Here is an 18,607-nt window from a genome sequence, read left to right as displayed (position 1 = left end):
CGTTTGACAACTGTCAAACTACGACGCGTAAATGGACTGCCTCGGCACTTCTTTGCCACGTAATTTGAGCTGTTCTTCATTGAACTCAATGAAGCACAGCTCAAGATTTACGAGCGGCTCAGAGCGTCTCAGACGCCTCTTAAATTACGAGGAGCATTTACGTGTGAAACGAGGCAGCTGTAAACAGTCTGTCTTTTCACACGTAAATGCCTCTCATCGTGTGAACATACCCTAAGGGATCAAAGCTCTCTATACTCTGAAAGCAAGAGAAAATGGTGACTTGTCGATCATGTGACCTTCCTGTGGGTGTTTTTAGTGGGTTGGGACCAAAAAATTGACAAATGAAATTCATAAGTTTCTTAAAACAGATGTAGAATGGGTCACAGTTGGCTGTTAAAACCAGAAACACGGCCTGGAACGGAAACAGATCGGATGCAAAACGACCGACAAAAATACATCAAAACGGCCATTTTTATCGGCCGACACCCGGGCCCTGTCATGTGAATAGAGCCTTAGGCAAGCATAATTAAGTTTTCATGGCTTTTACTGTACACCAAAGGGACATTTATTTTTCCTCATAGAAATAAGACTGGACAGCCCATTTAAAAATATAAAGTAATGTATATGAAGACCAGAAAAAATACACAAAAATAAAATAGTGCACGTGAGATAAGTCTTCAGCGGTTGTATTGGCTGCACTTTTCTCCCCAAAACCACCAATTAAACTCCCCCCCCCCCCCATCCTTCTTAACTGCAAGAAATCTGAAGCTGAATAAAGTTCTGCATGTAATATTTTAGTCTCTTGAAAGTCACATGTTTTACTATTAATCGCTGTATATGGTCATTTCCTAATATGTGTATGTTTTGAAAATGTTTTTCTAGTGCTGGAGTCGGGCGAACTGGCTGTTTTATTGTTATTGATGCAATGCTCGAGAGGATAAAGCATGAGAAAACTGTCGATATATATGGTCACGTGACATTAATGCGCTCACAGAGGAATTATATGGTCCAGACAGAGGACCAATACAGCTTTATTCATGATGCCTTGTTTGAAGCTGTGGCATGCGGAAACACAGAAGTTCCAGCTAGAAATCTGTATACATATATTCAGAAGCTAGCCCAGATTGAAACAGGAGAACATGTAACGGGCATGGAGTTGGAGTTCAAGGTAAGAACATCACTGAAATGTAAGTAATGATATGATTGTGCTTGTAGAACAAACAAGCAGACTGACCTCACACTTTACCTGTAAGATGTCAGTGAAAACATTATTGCTGGCACCTGGTCATTTAAATATTTCAATTATAGAATAAAGAATGCTGGTGCAGAAATGTGTTAATTGTAATGACGCTCAAATCCATATGCAAAATGTTGTCTATTTATTCAAATATCATGGGCTGATTTAAGACAAATAGAAGTTAGATTAAAGGAACACTACGGCAAATTATTTTATTGTGGTGTAGGTACACCCAGTAAAAAGGTATCGCAGGTCTTACCGGGCGCTTTGTTTCCGAAGTTTCTCCTCCAATCCTGTCCGCCGTTATGTCAGGTCAGGCTGTGTGGGCTGGAAGTCACTTTCACTATGCATTCCTAAAAGAATCTGAAAGTGACTTCCAGTCCACACAGCATATGCTATAAGAATTGGGCAGCCACATTGCAGTCACATGACATAACAGCGGCAGGGATCGGAGGAGAGAGTTCGGAAACAAAGTGCCTGGTAAGAGGATGACCTGTCCTACCTTTTACAAGCAGTACTTTCCAAATGGGGACCACAATAAAATAATTCACCAGTGTGATCCTTTAAAGAGGATCTGTTATCAGACTATGCTATTCCCTGTAAATAGTAGTATACCTACATGAAGAACACCACGAAAGAAGTTCCCCCGATACATTTATTGTAGTCACAAACGTGACTTATAACATAATAACTTATGGGGAAAGACGCATGGTAATAACGGTGAACCCGCTGATTAGTAACAAAAACCTATAGTTCGGAGTCTGACACACCAAAATAACTTTAAAATAGAAAATTTATTGAATACATCTAAAAAATGCCACAAAAGTTAAATCAGAGATGATATCCACAGTACAAAAAGACAACCAGATTAATTGTATATAATAATTCCAGATATATGGGTAAAGGGCAACACTGTTCAAATACAAGTATACATCCACAGTGGGTTACAATTGTGTAAAGTAATATACATATTCTAATACATTAACCAGCAAAATAGGCTATTCAGCAAACAGGGCAAATCTCCCACGTATGTATCTCTCTCACATCTTTAAAGTATAAATTAAGTAAACATCAAATGAATGAGTGTACAAAAGTATAAATATCCCTGAATAAAGCCAGATGCAAAAATCAGTAGAAGAAAACAGTAGAAATACTAGTGCCATGCACAAGTAAAATACATGGCTCTATTTACACAGACACATGAAATAGGAGCAGGGCAATAGCCGACATTGGGGCGGACATTACAGCTATTGCCCTGCTCCTATTTCATGTGTCTGTGTAAATAGAGCCATGTTACATAGTTACATAGTTTGTACGGTTGAAAAAAAGACACATGTCCATCAAGTTCAACCAAGGGATGGGAAAGGGGAAGTGGGATGGGAAAGGGGAAGTAAAAAATTTCTACACATAGCAGTTAATATTTTTTTGTTCTAGGAAATTATCTAAGCCTTTTTTAAAGCCATCTACTGTCCCTGCTGCGACCAGCTCCTGCGGTAGGCTATTCCATAGATTCACAGTTCTCACAGTAAAGAAGGCTTGTCGTCTCTGCAGGTTGAACCTTTTTTTCTCCAGACGGAGAGAGTGCCCCCTTGTTTTTTGAGGGGGTTTTACATGGAACAGGATTTCACCATATTTTTTGTATGCACCATTCATATATTTATATAAGTTAATCATGTCCCCCCTTAGTCGTCTTTTCTCAAGGCTAAATAGGTTTAGTTCTTTTAATCTTTCCTCATAACTTAGATTCTCCATGCCCCTTATTAGCTTCGTTGCTCTTCTTTGTATATTTTCCAACTCCAGGGCATCCTTTCTATGAACTGGAGCCCAGAACTGGACTGCATATTCTAGATGAGGCCTCACTAATGCTTTGTAAAGTGGTAATATTACATCCCTGTCCCGCGAGTCCATGCCTCTTTTGATACACGACAATATTTTGCTGGCCTTTGAAGCAGCTGATTGACACTGCATGCTGAAATTTAGTTTATGATTTACAAGTACACCCAGATCCTTCTCAACAATTGACTCCCCCAGTGTAGCTCCCCCTAGGACATATGATGCTTGCAGGTTTTTCGTACCCAGATGCATAACTTTACATTTATCTACATTAAACTTAATTTGCCAAGTGGACGCCCAAACACTTAGTTTGTTTAAATCTGCCTGCAATTCACAAACATCTTCCATAGTCTGAACTATATTGCATAGCTTGGTGTCATCTGCAAAAATAGAAATCGTGCTATTATCCCATCCTCTATATCATTAATAAATAAGTTGAATAATAGTGGTCCCAGCACTGAACCCTGGGGTACACCACTTATAACTGGGGACCATTCAGAGTAGGAATCATTGACCACAACTCTCTGGATACGGTCCTTGAGCCAATTCTCAATCCAATTACAAACTATGCTTTCTAAACCTATAGTCCTTAATTTACCCATTAGATGTCTATGAGGGACAGTGTCAAATGCCTTTGCAAAGTCAAAAAACACTACATCCACAGCGGCCCTTCTGTCTAGGCTTCTGCTTACCTCTTCATAAAAACAAATCAGGTTGGTTTGACAGCTTCTGTCCTTTGTAAAACCATGCTGGCTGTCACTTATAATACTATTTATTGTCACATAATTCTGTATATAGTCCCTCAATAGCCCCTCAAACATTTTCCCCACAATTGATGTTAAGCTTACTGGTCTATAATTACCCGGCGAAGACCTAGAGCCCTTTTTGAAAATAGGCACCACATTTGCCCTGCGCCAGTCCCTTGGCACTATACCACTCATGAGAGACTCTCTAAATATTATGAAGAGGGGGACAGAAATAACTGAACTAAGCTCTTTAAGAACTCTAGGGTGTAACCCATCTGGTCCCGGGGCCTTGTGTACATTTATTTTATTTAATTTAGCTTGGACCATATCTACATTCATCCAATTCAGTATATCAACTGATATATTAACAGCACCGGCAGCGGCTACATCAGCTGCTCCTTCTTCTGTTGTATATACAGAGCGGAAGAACCCATTTAGTAACTCTGCCTTCTCTTGATCCCCTGTGACCAACTCCCCATTTCCACTATCTAAGGGTCCTACATGTTCAGACCTGGGCTTTTTTGCATTTATATGCTTGAAGAATTTTTTAGGATTTGTTTTACTATCCTTGGCCACCTGCCTTTCATTTTGTATTTTTGCTGATTTTATTACATTTTTACAGATTTTATTAAGCTCTTTATATTTTACAAAGGCTGCAGATGTACCCTCAGATTTGTATTTTTTAAATGCCCTTTTTTTGTCATGTATTGCCCCTTTCACAGAAGGTGTAAGCCATGTGGGGTTTAATTTTAGTCGTTTATACTTGTTACCTGTAGGAATAAATTTTGCACTATAATAACGCAAAGTAGATTTGAAAATCTCCCATTTATCATTTGTCCCATTATTTGACATTAGTTCTTCCCAGTCTATATCCTGAATTGCCGCCCTCATCCTGGGGAAATTGGCTTTCTTAAAATTAAATGTTTTTGCCCTCCCAGCCTGCGTTTGTTTTTTACAGTATAGGTAAAATATAACTATATTATGATCACTGTTACCAAGGTTTTCACGAACATTGACATTCCCAACAAGCTCTGCATTATTAGAAATGACCAGATCCAACAGAGCTACACTTCTAGTCGGGTCTTCCACAAACTGGCACATAAAATTTTCCTGCAACAGGTTGAGGAAATGTCTCCCCTTTGCAGTTGAAGCCGAACCATGACACCAATTAATATCCCAATAATTAAAATCTCCCATTATCACAACAGTACCCGCCTGTGCAGCCCGCTCCATTTGTTTATATATTTGACCTTCTATCTCTTCAGTTATATTGGGGGGTTTATAGATTACACCAAAAGTAATTTTTTCAGTGTTTACTTCCCTTTGTAATTCCACCCACAAGGTTTCAACCTCCTCACAGTCTTCACCCTCTAATGTCTCATTTACACTCACCTTCATATCGCTTCTCACATACAGACATACACCACCACCTTTCCTATTTGCCCTGTCTTTCCGAAACAGTGTAAAACCCTGTAGATTTACAGCCCAGTCATGTGAAGAGTCCAGCCATGTTATATCTTCTTCCAGTATTAAGGCCTCCAGCTCCCCCATTTTGCTTGCTAGACTTCTGGCATTTGTGAACATACACTTTAACTTGCCTTTAAATGTTTCACTTTCACTATCAGAAATGTGATTATTTGACATTTGGGCCTTTTTATTTTCACTGCTGTTTTGTAACGAAAGGATCTCCTTATCTTGTTGCCTAGTCCTCTCCCCACCGTCTGTTTCTCCCCCCACCAATATAGTCTGACCCCTCTCTAACCTAACTACCCCTTTATTTCCTACATTGGCCTCCCTCCTCAGCCCTAGTTTAAACACTCTGCCACCCCAGCTAGAATTCTCTCCCCCAGCACAGCGGACCCCCTTCCATTTAGGTGCAAATCATCTGCAGAATACAGTTTGTACCCCAATGAAAAGTCAGCCCAGTGCTCTAGGAACCCAAATCCTTCTCCTCTACACCAAGACTTAAGCCATGCATTTAACTCCCTGAGCTCCCGCTGTCTTTCCTGTGATGCGCATGGCACAGGCAGTATTCCTGAGAATACAACCTTGGAGGTCCTTCCCTTCAGCTTGTAGCCTAGTTCTTTAAAATTATTCTTAAGGCTCCTCCACCTACCATTTATTCTGTCGTTGGTACCGACATGGACCACAACAGCTGGATCATCACCAGCCCCTCCCAGCAATTTGTCCACCCGTTCCACCACATGCCGAACCCTGGCACCAGGGAGACCGCAAACCATTCGGTTGAGGCGGTCTTGGCGACAAATTATTCTATCCGTCTTCCTGATTATAGAATCCCCTACAACTATCAATTGTCTTGGCTTACCTGCATTACCATCCCGCCGACTACTAGCTGGGCTGTTCTCCCGGCTGTTAGGGAGATCAGTATCCACTAGGGCTGCCTTTTCTGAGACTGACACCCTCGCATCATCACCCAACCTGGCAATTTTGCTTGGAATGCCAGAAACCGGATCAGCCTTCCTTGTCTTTGACCCCTTTCTACTGCCCCTAACTACATTAACCCAGCTACTTACCTGATCCTGCTCACCCATGTCTTCACCCTCCAGTTCTAACCCACTAACTGCTTGCTCCGTGAGCAGCAAGCTCAGCTCAAGATTGTCTATCCTCCTCAGTGTTGCATTCTGCTCCTCCAGATCTCTAATACGAGCTTCCAGGTGACCAACATGCTCACATCTGCCACAGAGATATTCACCCTGGAACTCCGGCTCCAGTCGTGTATACATATGGCAAACTGTGCACTGAAGAAAACCTCCAATCTTGCTATCCATTATCCAAGTTACACCAAAACAGCGAACAATTGTCAAAGTAAAAGAAAAGAAGAGTACTTACTGGGGCTTCAACTCCTCTTTTCAACTCCGGTTTTAGAACTCCACTTAGTTCACAAGCCACTTAAACCACCAAGCTCAGAAAGAGCTTGGTGCATGGCACTAGTATTTCTACTGTTTTCTTCTACTGATTTTTGCATCTGGCTTTATTCAGGGATATTTATACTTTTGTGTACACATTCATTTGATGTTTACTTAAAGAGGCTCTGTCACCAGATTTTGCAACCCCTATCTGCTATTGCAGCAGATAGGCACTGCAATGTAGATTACAGTAACGTTTTTATTTTTAAAAAACGAGCATTTTTGGCCAAGTTATGACCATTTTTGTAGTTATGCAAATGAGGCTTGCAAAAATCCAAGTGGGTGTGTTTAAAAGTAAAAGTCCAAGTGGGCGTGTATTATGTGCGTACATCGGGGCGTTTTTAATACGCTGATGCTGCTGCAGAATCAACTGTAGCTCCTGGTGCTGATGTGGCCGTCACGATGCAGGACCTGTGAGTGACGTCACAGATCTGCACTGTCAGAAGCTGGGCGTTCTGAAGAGAAGAGGATGTTACTTCTCTTCAGAGCGCCCAGCTAGTGAAAGTATTAAAAACGCCCCGATGTACGCACATAATACACGCCCACTTGGACTTTTACTTTTAAACACACCCACTTGGACTTTTGCAAGCCTCATTTGCATAATTACAAAAATGGTCATAACTTGGCCAAAAATGCTCGTTTTTTAAAAATAAAAACGTTACTGTAATCTACATTGCAGCGCCTATCTGCTGCAATAGCAGATAGGGGTTGCAAAATCTGGTGACAGAGCCTCTTTAATTTATACTTTAAAGATGTGAGAGAGATACATACGTGGGAGATTTGCCCTGTTTGCTGAATAGCCTATTTTGCTGGTTAATGTATTAGAATATGTATATTACTTTACACAATTGTAACCCACTGTGGATGTATTCTTGTATTTGAACAGTGTTGCCCTTTACCCATATATCTGGAATTATTATATACAATTAATCTGGTTGTCTTTTTGTACTGTGGATATCATCTCTGTTTTAACTTTTGTGGCATTTTTTAGATGTATTCAATAAATTTTCTATTTTAAAGTTATTTTGGTGTGTCAGACTCCGAACTATAGGTTTTTATTCCCTGTAAATGATGTGAAGAAACTAACCATCAAATGAGTGCATAATACCATTCTAAAATGATTGCTCTGAACACAAATTAACAGGGTATTTAGTGACCTTTTTAACCACCTAACCGTTTATCCTGCGCTCTGCTCGGGCTTCAGGAAAAGGACCTTACAGTTTAGCCCGAGTACAGTTCAAGGAAGTGTTACAACAGAGGAAGCGGTCACTCTAAGGCCCCATGCACACGACCGTGTTCGGTCCGTGATATACGGTCCGCATGTCGGCTGCATGTCCCGGACCGAACACAGTGCAGGGAGTCGGGCTCCTAGCATCACACTTATCTATGACGATAGGGGTCACTGCCTGTCCGCGGAACTACTGTCCCGTACTGTAATCATGTTTTAGTGTGTGACAGTAGTTACGTGGATAGGCAGTGACACCTAGCGTCATAGATAAGTATGATGCTAGGAGCCCGGCTCCCTGTACTTTGTACGGTCCGGGACAAGCGGCCGACATGCGGACCGTATATCACGGACCGAACACGGTCGTGTGCATGAGGCCTAAGAGTATGTTCCCACAAACAGGATATGCTGCAGACTATAAGCAACAAAAAAAAAACGCAGGCAAGGCCAGATTCACTTCACGTTTGTGCCCTATGTATTACGCATCAGCCCAATGGAGACCAAAAGAGTGTCCTTTTGGCCTCCATCGGACTGGTAAACATCGGCATATCTTCTTTTTTTTGAGGATGGAATAACGTAGTAGACTGCGCTATTACATCCTGAGGGATCCCACTTAAAAAAGTTATACTATACGGTATACGTTTTTTTAACATGAGAGCCTATGTGTGACGGATACCACTGTATACAGGGTGGGCCATTTATATGGATACACCTAAATAAAATGGGAATGGTTGGTGATAAAAAACTTCCTGTTTGTGGCACATTAGTATATGGGAGGGGGGAAACTTTTCAAGCTGGGTGTTGACCATGGCGGCCATTTTTAAGTTGGCCATTTTGTATCCAACTTTAGTTTTTTCAATGGGAAGAGGGTCATGTGACACATCAAACTTATCGATAATTTCACAAGAAAAACAATGGTGCGCTTGATTTTAACGTTACTTTATTCTTTCATGAGTTATTTACAAGTTTCTGACCACAGCGTCTTCAAGGGATCAAAACGGGGCTAGTCAAATTTTAATCGTCTGTGCTTATCGAGGGACTATATACAGGTTATGTGACAAAAAATAGTATTAAAAGTGACAGCCAGCACGGTTTTACTAAGGACAGAAGTTGTCAAACTAACCTGATTTGTTTTTATGAAGAGGTGAGCAGAAGCCTAGACAGAGGGGCCACTGTGGATATAGTGTTTTTGGACTTTGCAAAGGCATTTGACACTGTCCCTCATAGACGTCTAATGGGTAAATTAAGGACTATAGGTTTAGATAGAATAGTTTGTAATTGGATTGAGAATTGATTTAACCCCTTAACGCTCAGTGACGTACTATTCCGTCATGGAAACTGCCCCGTTCGCGCTCCATGACGGAATAGTACGTCACTGGAGTAACGGCCATTTCATCCGTCCTCCCGACACATACAGGAGCTGTGACAGCTGCTGTCTCGTGCAGCAGCTGCCGCAGCTCCTACAGCGGGGACCGATCGCTGTGTCCCCGCTGATTAAGCCCTGAAAAGCCGTGTTCAATAGCGATCACGGCTTTTTAGGGGTTAAGCTACAATCGCCGGCCTGCTACACGATAGCGGCTGGTGATTGTAACTATGGCAACCGGACACCAAACAATGGCGTCCGGCTCTGCCATCGACGGAAGCCTAGTGGGTCCTGACGAAGTCAGGACCCACTATGCTTGCTGTCAGTGAGTAGCTGACAGCTCTAATACACTGCACTACGCATGTAGTGCAGTGTATTAGAATAGCGATCAGGGCCTCCTGCCCTTAAGTCCCCTAATGGGACAAAGTAATAAAGTAAAAAAAAGTTAAAAAAAGATGTATAAAAATAAGAAAATAAAAGATTTAAAAGTGATCAAAGTAAAAATCCCCCTTTTTCCCTTATCAGTCCTTTATTATTAATAAAAATATATAAACAAATAAACTATACATAATTGGTATCGCCACGTCCATAACGGCCTGAACTACAAAATTATTTCGTTATTTATCCCACGCGGTGAACGCCGTAAAAGAAAATAATAATAAACCGTACCAGAATCACAATTGTTTGGTCACTTCACCTCCTAAAAAATGGAATAAAATGAGATCAAAAAGTCGCATGTACCTAAAAATGGTCCTGATCGAAACTACAGTTCATTACGCAAAAAATAAGTCCTCGCACGGCTTTATTGAGGGAAAAATAAAAAAGTTATGGCACTTAGAATGCCATAACACAAAAAGTAAATTATTTTTTACAAAATGTATTTTATTGTGCAAACGCCATAAGACATAAAAAACCTATAAACATCTGGTATCGCCGTAATCGTATCGCCCCGCAGAATAAAGTGAATGTGTCATTTATAGCGCACGGTGAACGCTGTAAAAAAAAATAGAATAAAAAAACAATAGTAGAATTGCTGTTTTTTAGTCACCGCGCCACTTAAAAATAGAATAAAAACTGATCAAACAGTCGCATGCACCCCAAGAAAACTGCAATGAATTCCTCAAGGGGTCTAGTTTCCAAAATGGGGTCACTGTTGGGGGGTTTCCACTGTTTTGGCACCACAAGACCTTCAGAGGGCATTACCGCACTAGGGCCACATGTGGGATATTTCTCAAAACTACAGAATCTGGGCAATAAGTATTGAGTTGCGTTTCTCTGGTAAAACCTTCTGTGTTAGAAAAAATTGTATAAAAAGGATTTTCTGACAAAAATTATTTTTTACATTTCACCTCTACTTTGCTCTAAATTCCCGTGAAACAGCTAAAGGGTTCATAAACTTTCTAAATGCTGTTGTGAATACTTTGAGGGGTCTAGTTTCTAAAATGGGGTGTTTCACAGGGGTGTCTAATATATGGGCCCCTCAAAGCAACTTCAGAACAAAACTGGAACCTAAAAAATAAATAAATGGGGCAATACTTCGCTTCTTACATTATACTGATAATGAGCCGTGCCCACCCCGAGATGAACCCAGTTGTGACAGTTTGTAGAAAACGGAGACCCGTATCAGACCGTTTCAGTGCCCGGTTTTCCCAAGCATACACCCCCGAGACGTGTATTTCTATTGATGAGTCCTTGGTAGATTTTAAAGGGAGGCTTCAATTCCGCGAGTACTTGCCGAGTAAGGCTGGGTTCACACGGAGTATTTTGCCGAGTTTTTTGACGCGGAAACCGCATCGCAAAACTCGGCAGAAACGGCCCGAAAATGCCTCCCATTGATTTCAATGGGAGGCCGTCGTCGTCTTTTTCCCGCGAGCAGTAAAACTGCCTCGCGGGAAAAAGAAGCGACATGTCCCATTTTCGGGCGTTTCCGCCTCTGACCTACCATTGACTTCAATGGGAGGCAGAGAAAGCGTATTTCGCGGTGTTTTATGCCCACGGCGCTCAATGGCCGCGGGCGAAAAACGCCGCGAAAATCGGCGTGCAGGGAGAGGGAAATCTGCCTCAAACTTCCAAACGGAATTTTGAGGCAGATATTCCTCCTGCAAAATACTCCGTATGAACATAGCATAGAGGGCAAGGTATGGCATGAAGATGTATAAGCTGTGCGAGAGTGTATCAGGCTATACCTACAAATTTAGGATATATGAAGGGAAGGACACCAGTATTCAGCCCCCAGAATGCCCCCCCCCCCTCTTACTGGGAGTTAATGCAAAAATTGTGTGGGATTTGGTGCACCCACTGCTGGACCAGGGTTACCACCTCTACCTGGATAATTTTTATACCAACGTCCCACTCTTCAACTGCCTCACTTCCAGTCATGCGGCACTGCTAGAAGAAATCTGAGAGGCCTCCCTAAGACTCTGCTTGGGCAAACAAGAAGGAGTGAGAGCGGGGCACATTCTAGCAGCAACATATTGTGTGTCAAGTACAAGGACAAGAGAGATGTTCTTGTATTGACAACAATACATGGCCACACCAGTACCCATGAACCAGTACAGAGACCCTGAAACCAGACTGCATCCAATAGGTACATGGGAGGGGTGGACTTGTCAGATCAAGTCCTGAAGCCCTACAGCGCCATGCGGTGTGGTATAAGAAGCTGGCCGTGCACATCATTATCAAGAACCTAACCTTTAGGGACCAAGAAGGGGAACACCCAGTACTTCTGGAAGCAAGGCCACAGGCATCGTACCAGGGCAACACTTTCCAGAAGAAGTTCCCCAAACTGGCAAGAAGGGAAAAAGTCAAAAGAGGTGCAAAGTCTGCTATAAGAGGGGGATAAGGGAGGACACAATGTATCAATGTGACACGTGTCCCCAAAAACCAGGGCTCTGTATGAAAGTGTTTTAAAAGTTATCATAGATCCCTTAGATTTTTCATCTACCCTGATGCACTCCGCACAGCTTATCCCCCTCATCTTTCCCTTCTGAGCCCTGCTGTGTGCCCAGGGAGCTAATAACTGCCACATGTAGGGTATTGCCATACCTGGGAGAACCCACATTACAGTTTATGCGGTGTATATCTCCGGTGGCACATGCTGGGCACACTATATCGGACACTGAAATGGCAAAGATATATAGAAAATTGCAAATCTCATACTGCACCATCTGCTGCGCATTATCTTTTACACAATACCTGTGGGGTCAAAATGCTCACTACACCTCTAGATGAATGTCTTAAGGGGTGTAGTTTTTAAAATGGGGTCACTTCTAGGGGGTTTCAACTGTACTGGTACCTCAGGGGCTTCTGCATACATGACATAGCACGAGAAAAGCTCCAGTAGGCCAAATGGTGGTGTTTTCCTTCTGAGCCCTCCCATGTGCCCAAACTGCCGTTTATCACCACAAATGGGGTATTGCTGCACTCAGGAGAAATTGGGCAATAAAATGGGGTATTTTGTTCCCTGTGAAAATAAGACATTTTGATCAAAAATGACAACTTACAGGAAAAAATGAAATTGTTTTAATTTCACAGACCAATTCAAATAGGTGCTGTGAAAAAACTGTGCGGTCAAAATGGTCACAGCAACCATAAATCAATTCCTTGAGGGGTGTAGTTTCCAAAATGGGGTCACTTCTGGTGGGTTTTTCATTGCTTTGATACCTCTGGGGGTCTGCAAATGCGACATGGCACTCGAAAACCAATCCAGCAAAATCTGGACTCCAACAAACACATAGCGCTACTTTGCCGTTTGGGCCCATGGGAGGGCTTAGGAGTTTATCACCACAAATGGGGTATTGCCGCACTCAGGACAAATTGGCCAACAAAATGGGGTATTTTGTTCCCTGTGAAAAGAAGACATTTTTATCAAAAATGAAATCTTATTGGAAAACATTTCATTTTTTAAATTTCACAGCCCAATTCAAATACGTGCTGTGAAAAAACTGTGTGGTCAAAATGGTAACAACAACCATACATGAATTCCTTGAGGGGTGTAGTTTCCAAAATGGGGTCACTTTTGAGGGATTCCTACTGTTTTGGCACCTCATCACCTCTTCAAACCTGGCATGCTGCCTAAAATATATTCTAATAAAAAAGAGGCCTCAAAATGCACTAGGTGCTTCTTTGCTTCTAGGGCTTGTGTTTTAGTCCATGAGCGCACTAGAGGCACATGTGGGACATTTCTAAAAACTGAAGAATCTGGATAATAAATATTTAGTAGTGTTTCTCTGGTAAAACCTTCTGTGTTACAGAAAAAAAATTGAATAAAATTGAAATTCAGCAAGAAAAATGAAATTTGCAAATTTCACCTCCACTTTGCTTTAATTCCTGTGAAATTCCTAAAGGGTTAAAAAACTTTCTAAATGCTGTTTTGAATACTTTGAGGGGTCTAGTTTTTAAAATGGGTTGTTTTATGGGGATTTCTAATACATAGGCTCCTCAAAGCCACTTCGGAAGTGAACAGGTACCTTAAAAAAAAGGCTTTTGAAATTTTCATAAAAATATGAGAAATTGCTGTTTATGTTCTAAGCCGTGTAACGTCCTAGAAAAATAAAAGAATGTTCAAAAAAACGATGCCAATCTAAAGTAGACATATGGGAAATGTGAACTAGTAACTATTTTGGGTGGTATAACCGTCTGTTTTACAAGCAGATGCATTTAAATTCAGAAAAATGCTATTTTTTCAAAATTTTCTCTAAACTTTGCAATTTTTCACAAATATACACTGAAGCCCAATGTCTCACAACAAAACAATCTCAGAATCGCTTGGATAGGTTTAAGCATTCCGACGTTATTACCACATAAAGTGAAATATGTCAGATTAGAAGAATGGGCTCTGAGCCTTAAGGCCAAAACAAGGCTGCGTCCTTAAGGGGTTAAAGGAACAGTGTCACGAAAAAACATTTTTTTACATCAGTTTGATTTTAGTGCTTTATTAAAAACTTTTATATTTATTTGTGTGTTTGTGTTTTACTTTTTTTTATTTTTTTACTTTTTCTTCCCTATGGGGGCTGCCATTTTTTTTTCCATTTCTTTATGTGTCGATTAACGACACATACAGACATGGAATACGGCAGCTACAGTCCCATAGTGAATTCGAACGGGGCCCGTTCCATCCACTATGGTGTACGCCGTCTGTGTGGGAACGGCGCATGCGCCGCTCCCACACAGTCCAAGTTGAACTGTGCGCCGTCCGGCGCCATTTTCCTGTAGACCGGAAGTCGCGGCCGGACAGTAAGATTACTACTTCTGGTCGCGGCTTCCGGACTTGTGCACTTGGAGCGGCGGTAGCAGACGGAGCGGACGGACCGGAGGGAGCGGCGGCGACTGGAGCAGGTAAGTGATTTCTGTGTATGTAAGTGTTTTACTGTGTGTTTACTAGTGTATGTAAACCTACTACACTGTGTGTGTGCTTTTCCACATGCAATGCTGCAATTTTGGGAATTGCTCCATCTAGTGACCAGCACTGGGAAATATTATAAATTAGAATCTAATTTATAATATTTCCTGACTCGTGAAAAAAATAAAAAAAATTAGAACAATGTTTAATCACCTAAACACTAATTGTTTAACTAAAAAAAAAATTTTTTTTTCTAGCAACACATTCCCTTTAAGGACCATATCCAGAGAGTTGTGGTCAATGATTCCTACTCTGAATGGTCCCCGGTTATAAGCGGTGTACTCCAGGGTTCCGTGCTGGGACCACTATTATTCAACTTATTTATTAATGATATAGAGGATGGGATTAATAGCACTATTTCTATTTTTGCAGATGACACCAAGCTATGTAATATAGTTCAGTCTGTGGAAGATGTTCGTGAATTACAAGCGGATTTAAACAAACTAAGTGTTTGGGCGTCCAGTTGGCAAATTAAGTTTAATGTAGATAAATGTAAAGTTATGCACCTGGGTACCAACAATCTGCTTGTATCATATGTCCTAGGGGGAGCTATACTGGGAGAGTCACTCGTTGAGAAGGATCTGGGTGTACTTTTAGATCATAAACTGAAAGCATGCAATGTCAATCAGCTGCTTCAAAGGCCAGCAAGATATTGTCATGTATCAAAAGAGGCATGGACTCGCAGGACAGGGATGTAATATTACCACTTTACAAAGCATTAGTGAGGCCTCATCTAGAATATGCAGTTCAGTTCTGGGCTCCAGTTCATAGAAAGGATGCCTTGGAATTGGAAAAAATACAAAGAAGAGCAACGAAGCTAATAAGGGGCATGGAGAAGTTATGAGGAAAGATTAATATAATTAAACCTATTTAGCCTTGAAAAGAGACGACTAAGGGGGGACATGATTAACTTATATAAATATATGAATGGCCCATAAAAAAAATATGGTGAAATCCTGTTCCATGTAAAACCCCCTAAAAAAACAAGGGGGCACTCCCTCTGTCCGGGGAAAAAAAGGTTCAATCTGCAGAGGCGGCAGGTATTCTTTACTGTGAGAACTGTGAATCTATGGAATAGACTACCGCAGGAGCTGGTCACAGCAGGGACAATAGATGGCTTTAAAAAAGGCTTAGATAAATTCCTAGAACGAAAAAATATCAGCTCCTATGTCAATGTGTAGAAATTTTTCCAATCCCTTTTCCCATCCCTTGGTTGAACATGATGGACATGTCTTTTTTTAACCATACTAACTATGTAACTCAAATCTAGCATGTATTACTGGGAGGGACACGCCGACATAGGAAGTGTCTACATCTAGGCTTAAAACTGCATATTAGAGGCCCTAAAAATGAATGGGATAAAGATTGCAGCCTGAAATTTAGTGCAACTTTTTTAACTCCAGGTAATCACTAAGGCCTCATTCACGTCAACGTTGGGTTCCGATTGGGGTTTCCGTTCTTTCATTGCATCAGAGGAACAGATAAATCGAAAGCCAGACGGAAACCATAGCTTCCGTTTGCATTACCATTGATTTCAATGGTAATCCTTCCGTTCCGTATGGTTTCCGTTATTTTAGCGGAAACAATAGCGTAGTTGTTTGGCTTTCCGTTCATCTGTTCCTCTGACTGGATGGACGGAAATCCCAAACGGAACCAAACGCTGATGTGAACGTATTGTACTTATTGTACTTTATGTACATATTGTACTTTATGTTAGTGAAAAAATTTGGTCGATAAATTCAATATTTATTTGTGAAAAACTTCACATTTTAGCAAAAATTACCATTTTTCTAAATTTAAATGTGTTTGCTTGTAAAACAGATAGTAATACCACACAAATTAGTTACTAGTTAACATCCCCCATATGTCTACTTTATGTTTGCATCATTTTTTTCCACGTACTTTTATTTTTCTAGGACGTTACAAGGCTTAGAACTTTAGCAGCAATTTCTCATATTTTCAAGAAAATTTCAATAGGCCATTTTTTTAGGGACCAGTTCAGTTCTGAAGTGGTTTTGAGGGCCTTATATATTAGAAAGTCCCCATAAATCACCCTATTTTGAAAACTGTACCCTTCAAGGTATTCAAAACCACATTCAGAAAGTATTTTAACCCGTTAGGCGTTTCACAGGAATTAAGGCAAAGTAGAGGTTAAATTTACAAATGTAATTTTTTTTGCCGAAATTCATTTGTAATAAAAAGAATCTGAACACAGAAGGTTTTACCAGAGAAACGCAACTCAATATTTATTGCCCAGATTCTGCAGATTTTAGAAATATGTGGCCCTAGTGTCCTAATGGACTGAAGCACCGGCCTCAGAACAAAGGAGCACCTAGTGGATTTTGGGGCCTCATTTTTTTAGGAATATATTTTAGGCACCATGTCAAGTTTGAGGAGGTCTTGTGGTACCTAAACAGTCGAAACCCCCCAAAAGTGACCCAATTTTGTAAACTACACCCCTCAAGGCATTTTTCTAGGGGTATAGTTAGCATTTTGACCACACAGTTTTTTGGCAGAATTTAGTGGAATTAGTCTGTGAAGATGAAAATCACCTATTTTTCTGTGAAAACATAGAATTTTTTCATTTTTACAAGGAATAAAGGAGAAAAAGCGCCCCAACATTTGTAAAGCAATTTCTCCCGATTACGGCAATACCCCATATGTGGCCGTAAACTGATGTTTGGACCCACAGCAGGGCTCAGGAGGGAAGGAGCACCTTTTGGATTTTGGAGGACAGATTTTGCTGGATCGGTTTTCAGTGCCATGTCGGGTTTGCAATGCCCCGGAGGGACCAAAACAGTGGAAAGCCCCCAAAAGTGACCCTATTTTGGAAACTACACCCCTCAAGGAATTTTTCTAGGGGTATAGTGAGCATTTTGACCCCACAGGATCTTTTTTAGAGCTAAGGTGACCAAAAAACAAAGATTTTGGCGCTTTCAATTCTTTATTTCTTACAGCGATCGCCGTGCGCAATAAATTACGTTTTACTTCTGCGGGTCGGTACGATTACGGAGATACCATATGTGTATAGTTTTTTTTACGTTTTGCAGCGTTTGCACAATAAAATGATGTTTCTATAAAATTATTTCTTTTCTGAGACCCGCTATTCTGAGCCGTAACTTTTTTATTTTTTCGTCAAAAAAGCTGTGGGAGGTCTTGTTTTTTGCGGGACGGGTTGTAGTTTTTATTGGTACTATTTTGGGGTAAATGCGACTTTTTGATCACTTTTTATTCTATATCTTGGGAGGGGTGTTGACCAAGAAATAGCGATGCTGACATAGTTTTCCGTTTATTTTGTTTGCGGCGTTCACCGTGCGGAAAAATTAACATTATAGTTTCATAGTTTGGGTCGTTACGAACACGGTGATACCAAATATGTGTACTTTTTTTTTTAAAGTTTTTAATTTTTTCCCTATAATTGACTTATTATAGGAAAACAAAAACTTATTTCTACACTTTTATAAAACATTTTTATTAACTTTTTTTTACTTTTTACACTTTCTTTTTTTGACCTGCAGCTCTGATCGCTGCTAGAATACATTACACTACCTAGGTAGTGTAATGTATTAAAACTGTCAGTGTGACGTCACAGTCACTGACAGTTGGTCTACGAGGATCAGCAGAGGCTTATCCTCATAGGCTGACATACATGGCAGACCCGGAGGCCGTTGCTTGGCCCCCGGGTGCCATCACAAGCATCAGCAGCCCCCACGACTGCATGGGGGCTGCTGATGTGCTTCAAACCCCCTACATGCGGAGATCGCAATCGAGCCCTGCATGTAACGGGTTAATTGCCGAAATCAGCGGCGATGAGCTGCTGATTGGCAACTCTGGAGTGTCAGCTGTCGGGGACAGCTGATCTCCAAGTTCCCGAT

General features: G+C 41.1%; 1 protein-coding gene across 1 annotated transcript in view; it reads left to right on the top strand.

Annotated features, from left to right (window-relative positions):
* Window positions 1-18,607, top strand: part of PTPRS (protein tyrosine phosphatase receptor type S) — a 523,802-nt gene that overhangs the window by 469,632 nt on the left and 35,563 nt on the right. Inside the window, exon 30 of the mRNA XM_075864303.1 lies at window positions 883-1,168. Coding sequence (XP_075720418.1) covers window positions 883-1,168 — 286 coding nt within the window. The remainder of the gene's footprint in view (window positions 1-882; window positions 1,169-18,607) is intronic.

The sequence above is a fragment of the Rhinoderma darwinii genome, chromosome 1 (assembly GCF_050947455.1).
Source record: "Rhinoderma darwinii isolate aRhiDar2 chromosome 1, aRhiDar2.hap1, whole genome shotgun sequence".
NCBI classification, from domain to species: Eukaryota; Metazoa; Chordata; class Amphibia; order Anura; family Rhinodermatidae; genus Rhinoderma; species Rhinoderma darwinii.
Note: the sequence above shows the minus strand (reverse complement) of the source record. Positions and strands in the feature narration are given on the sequence as shown.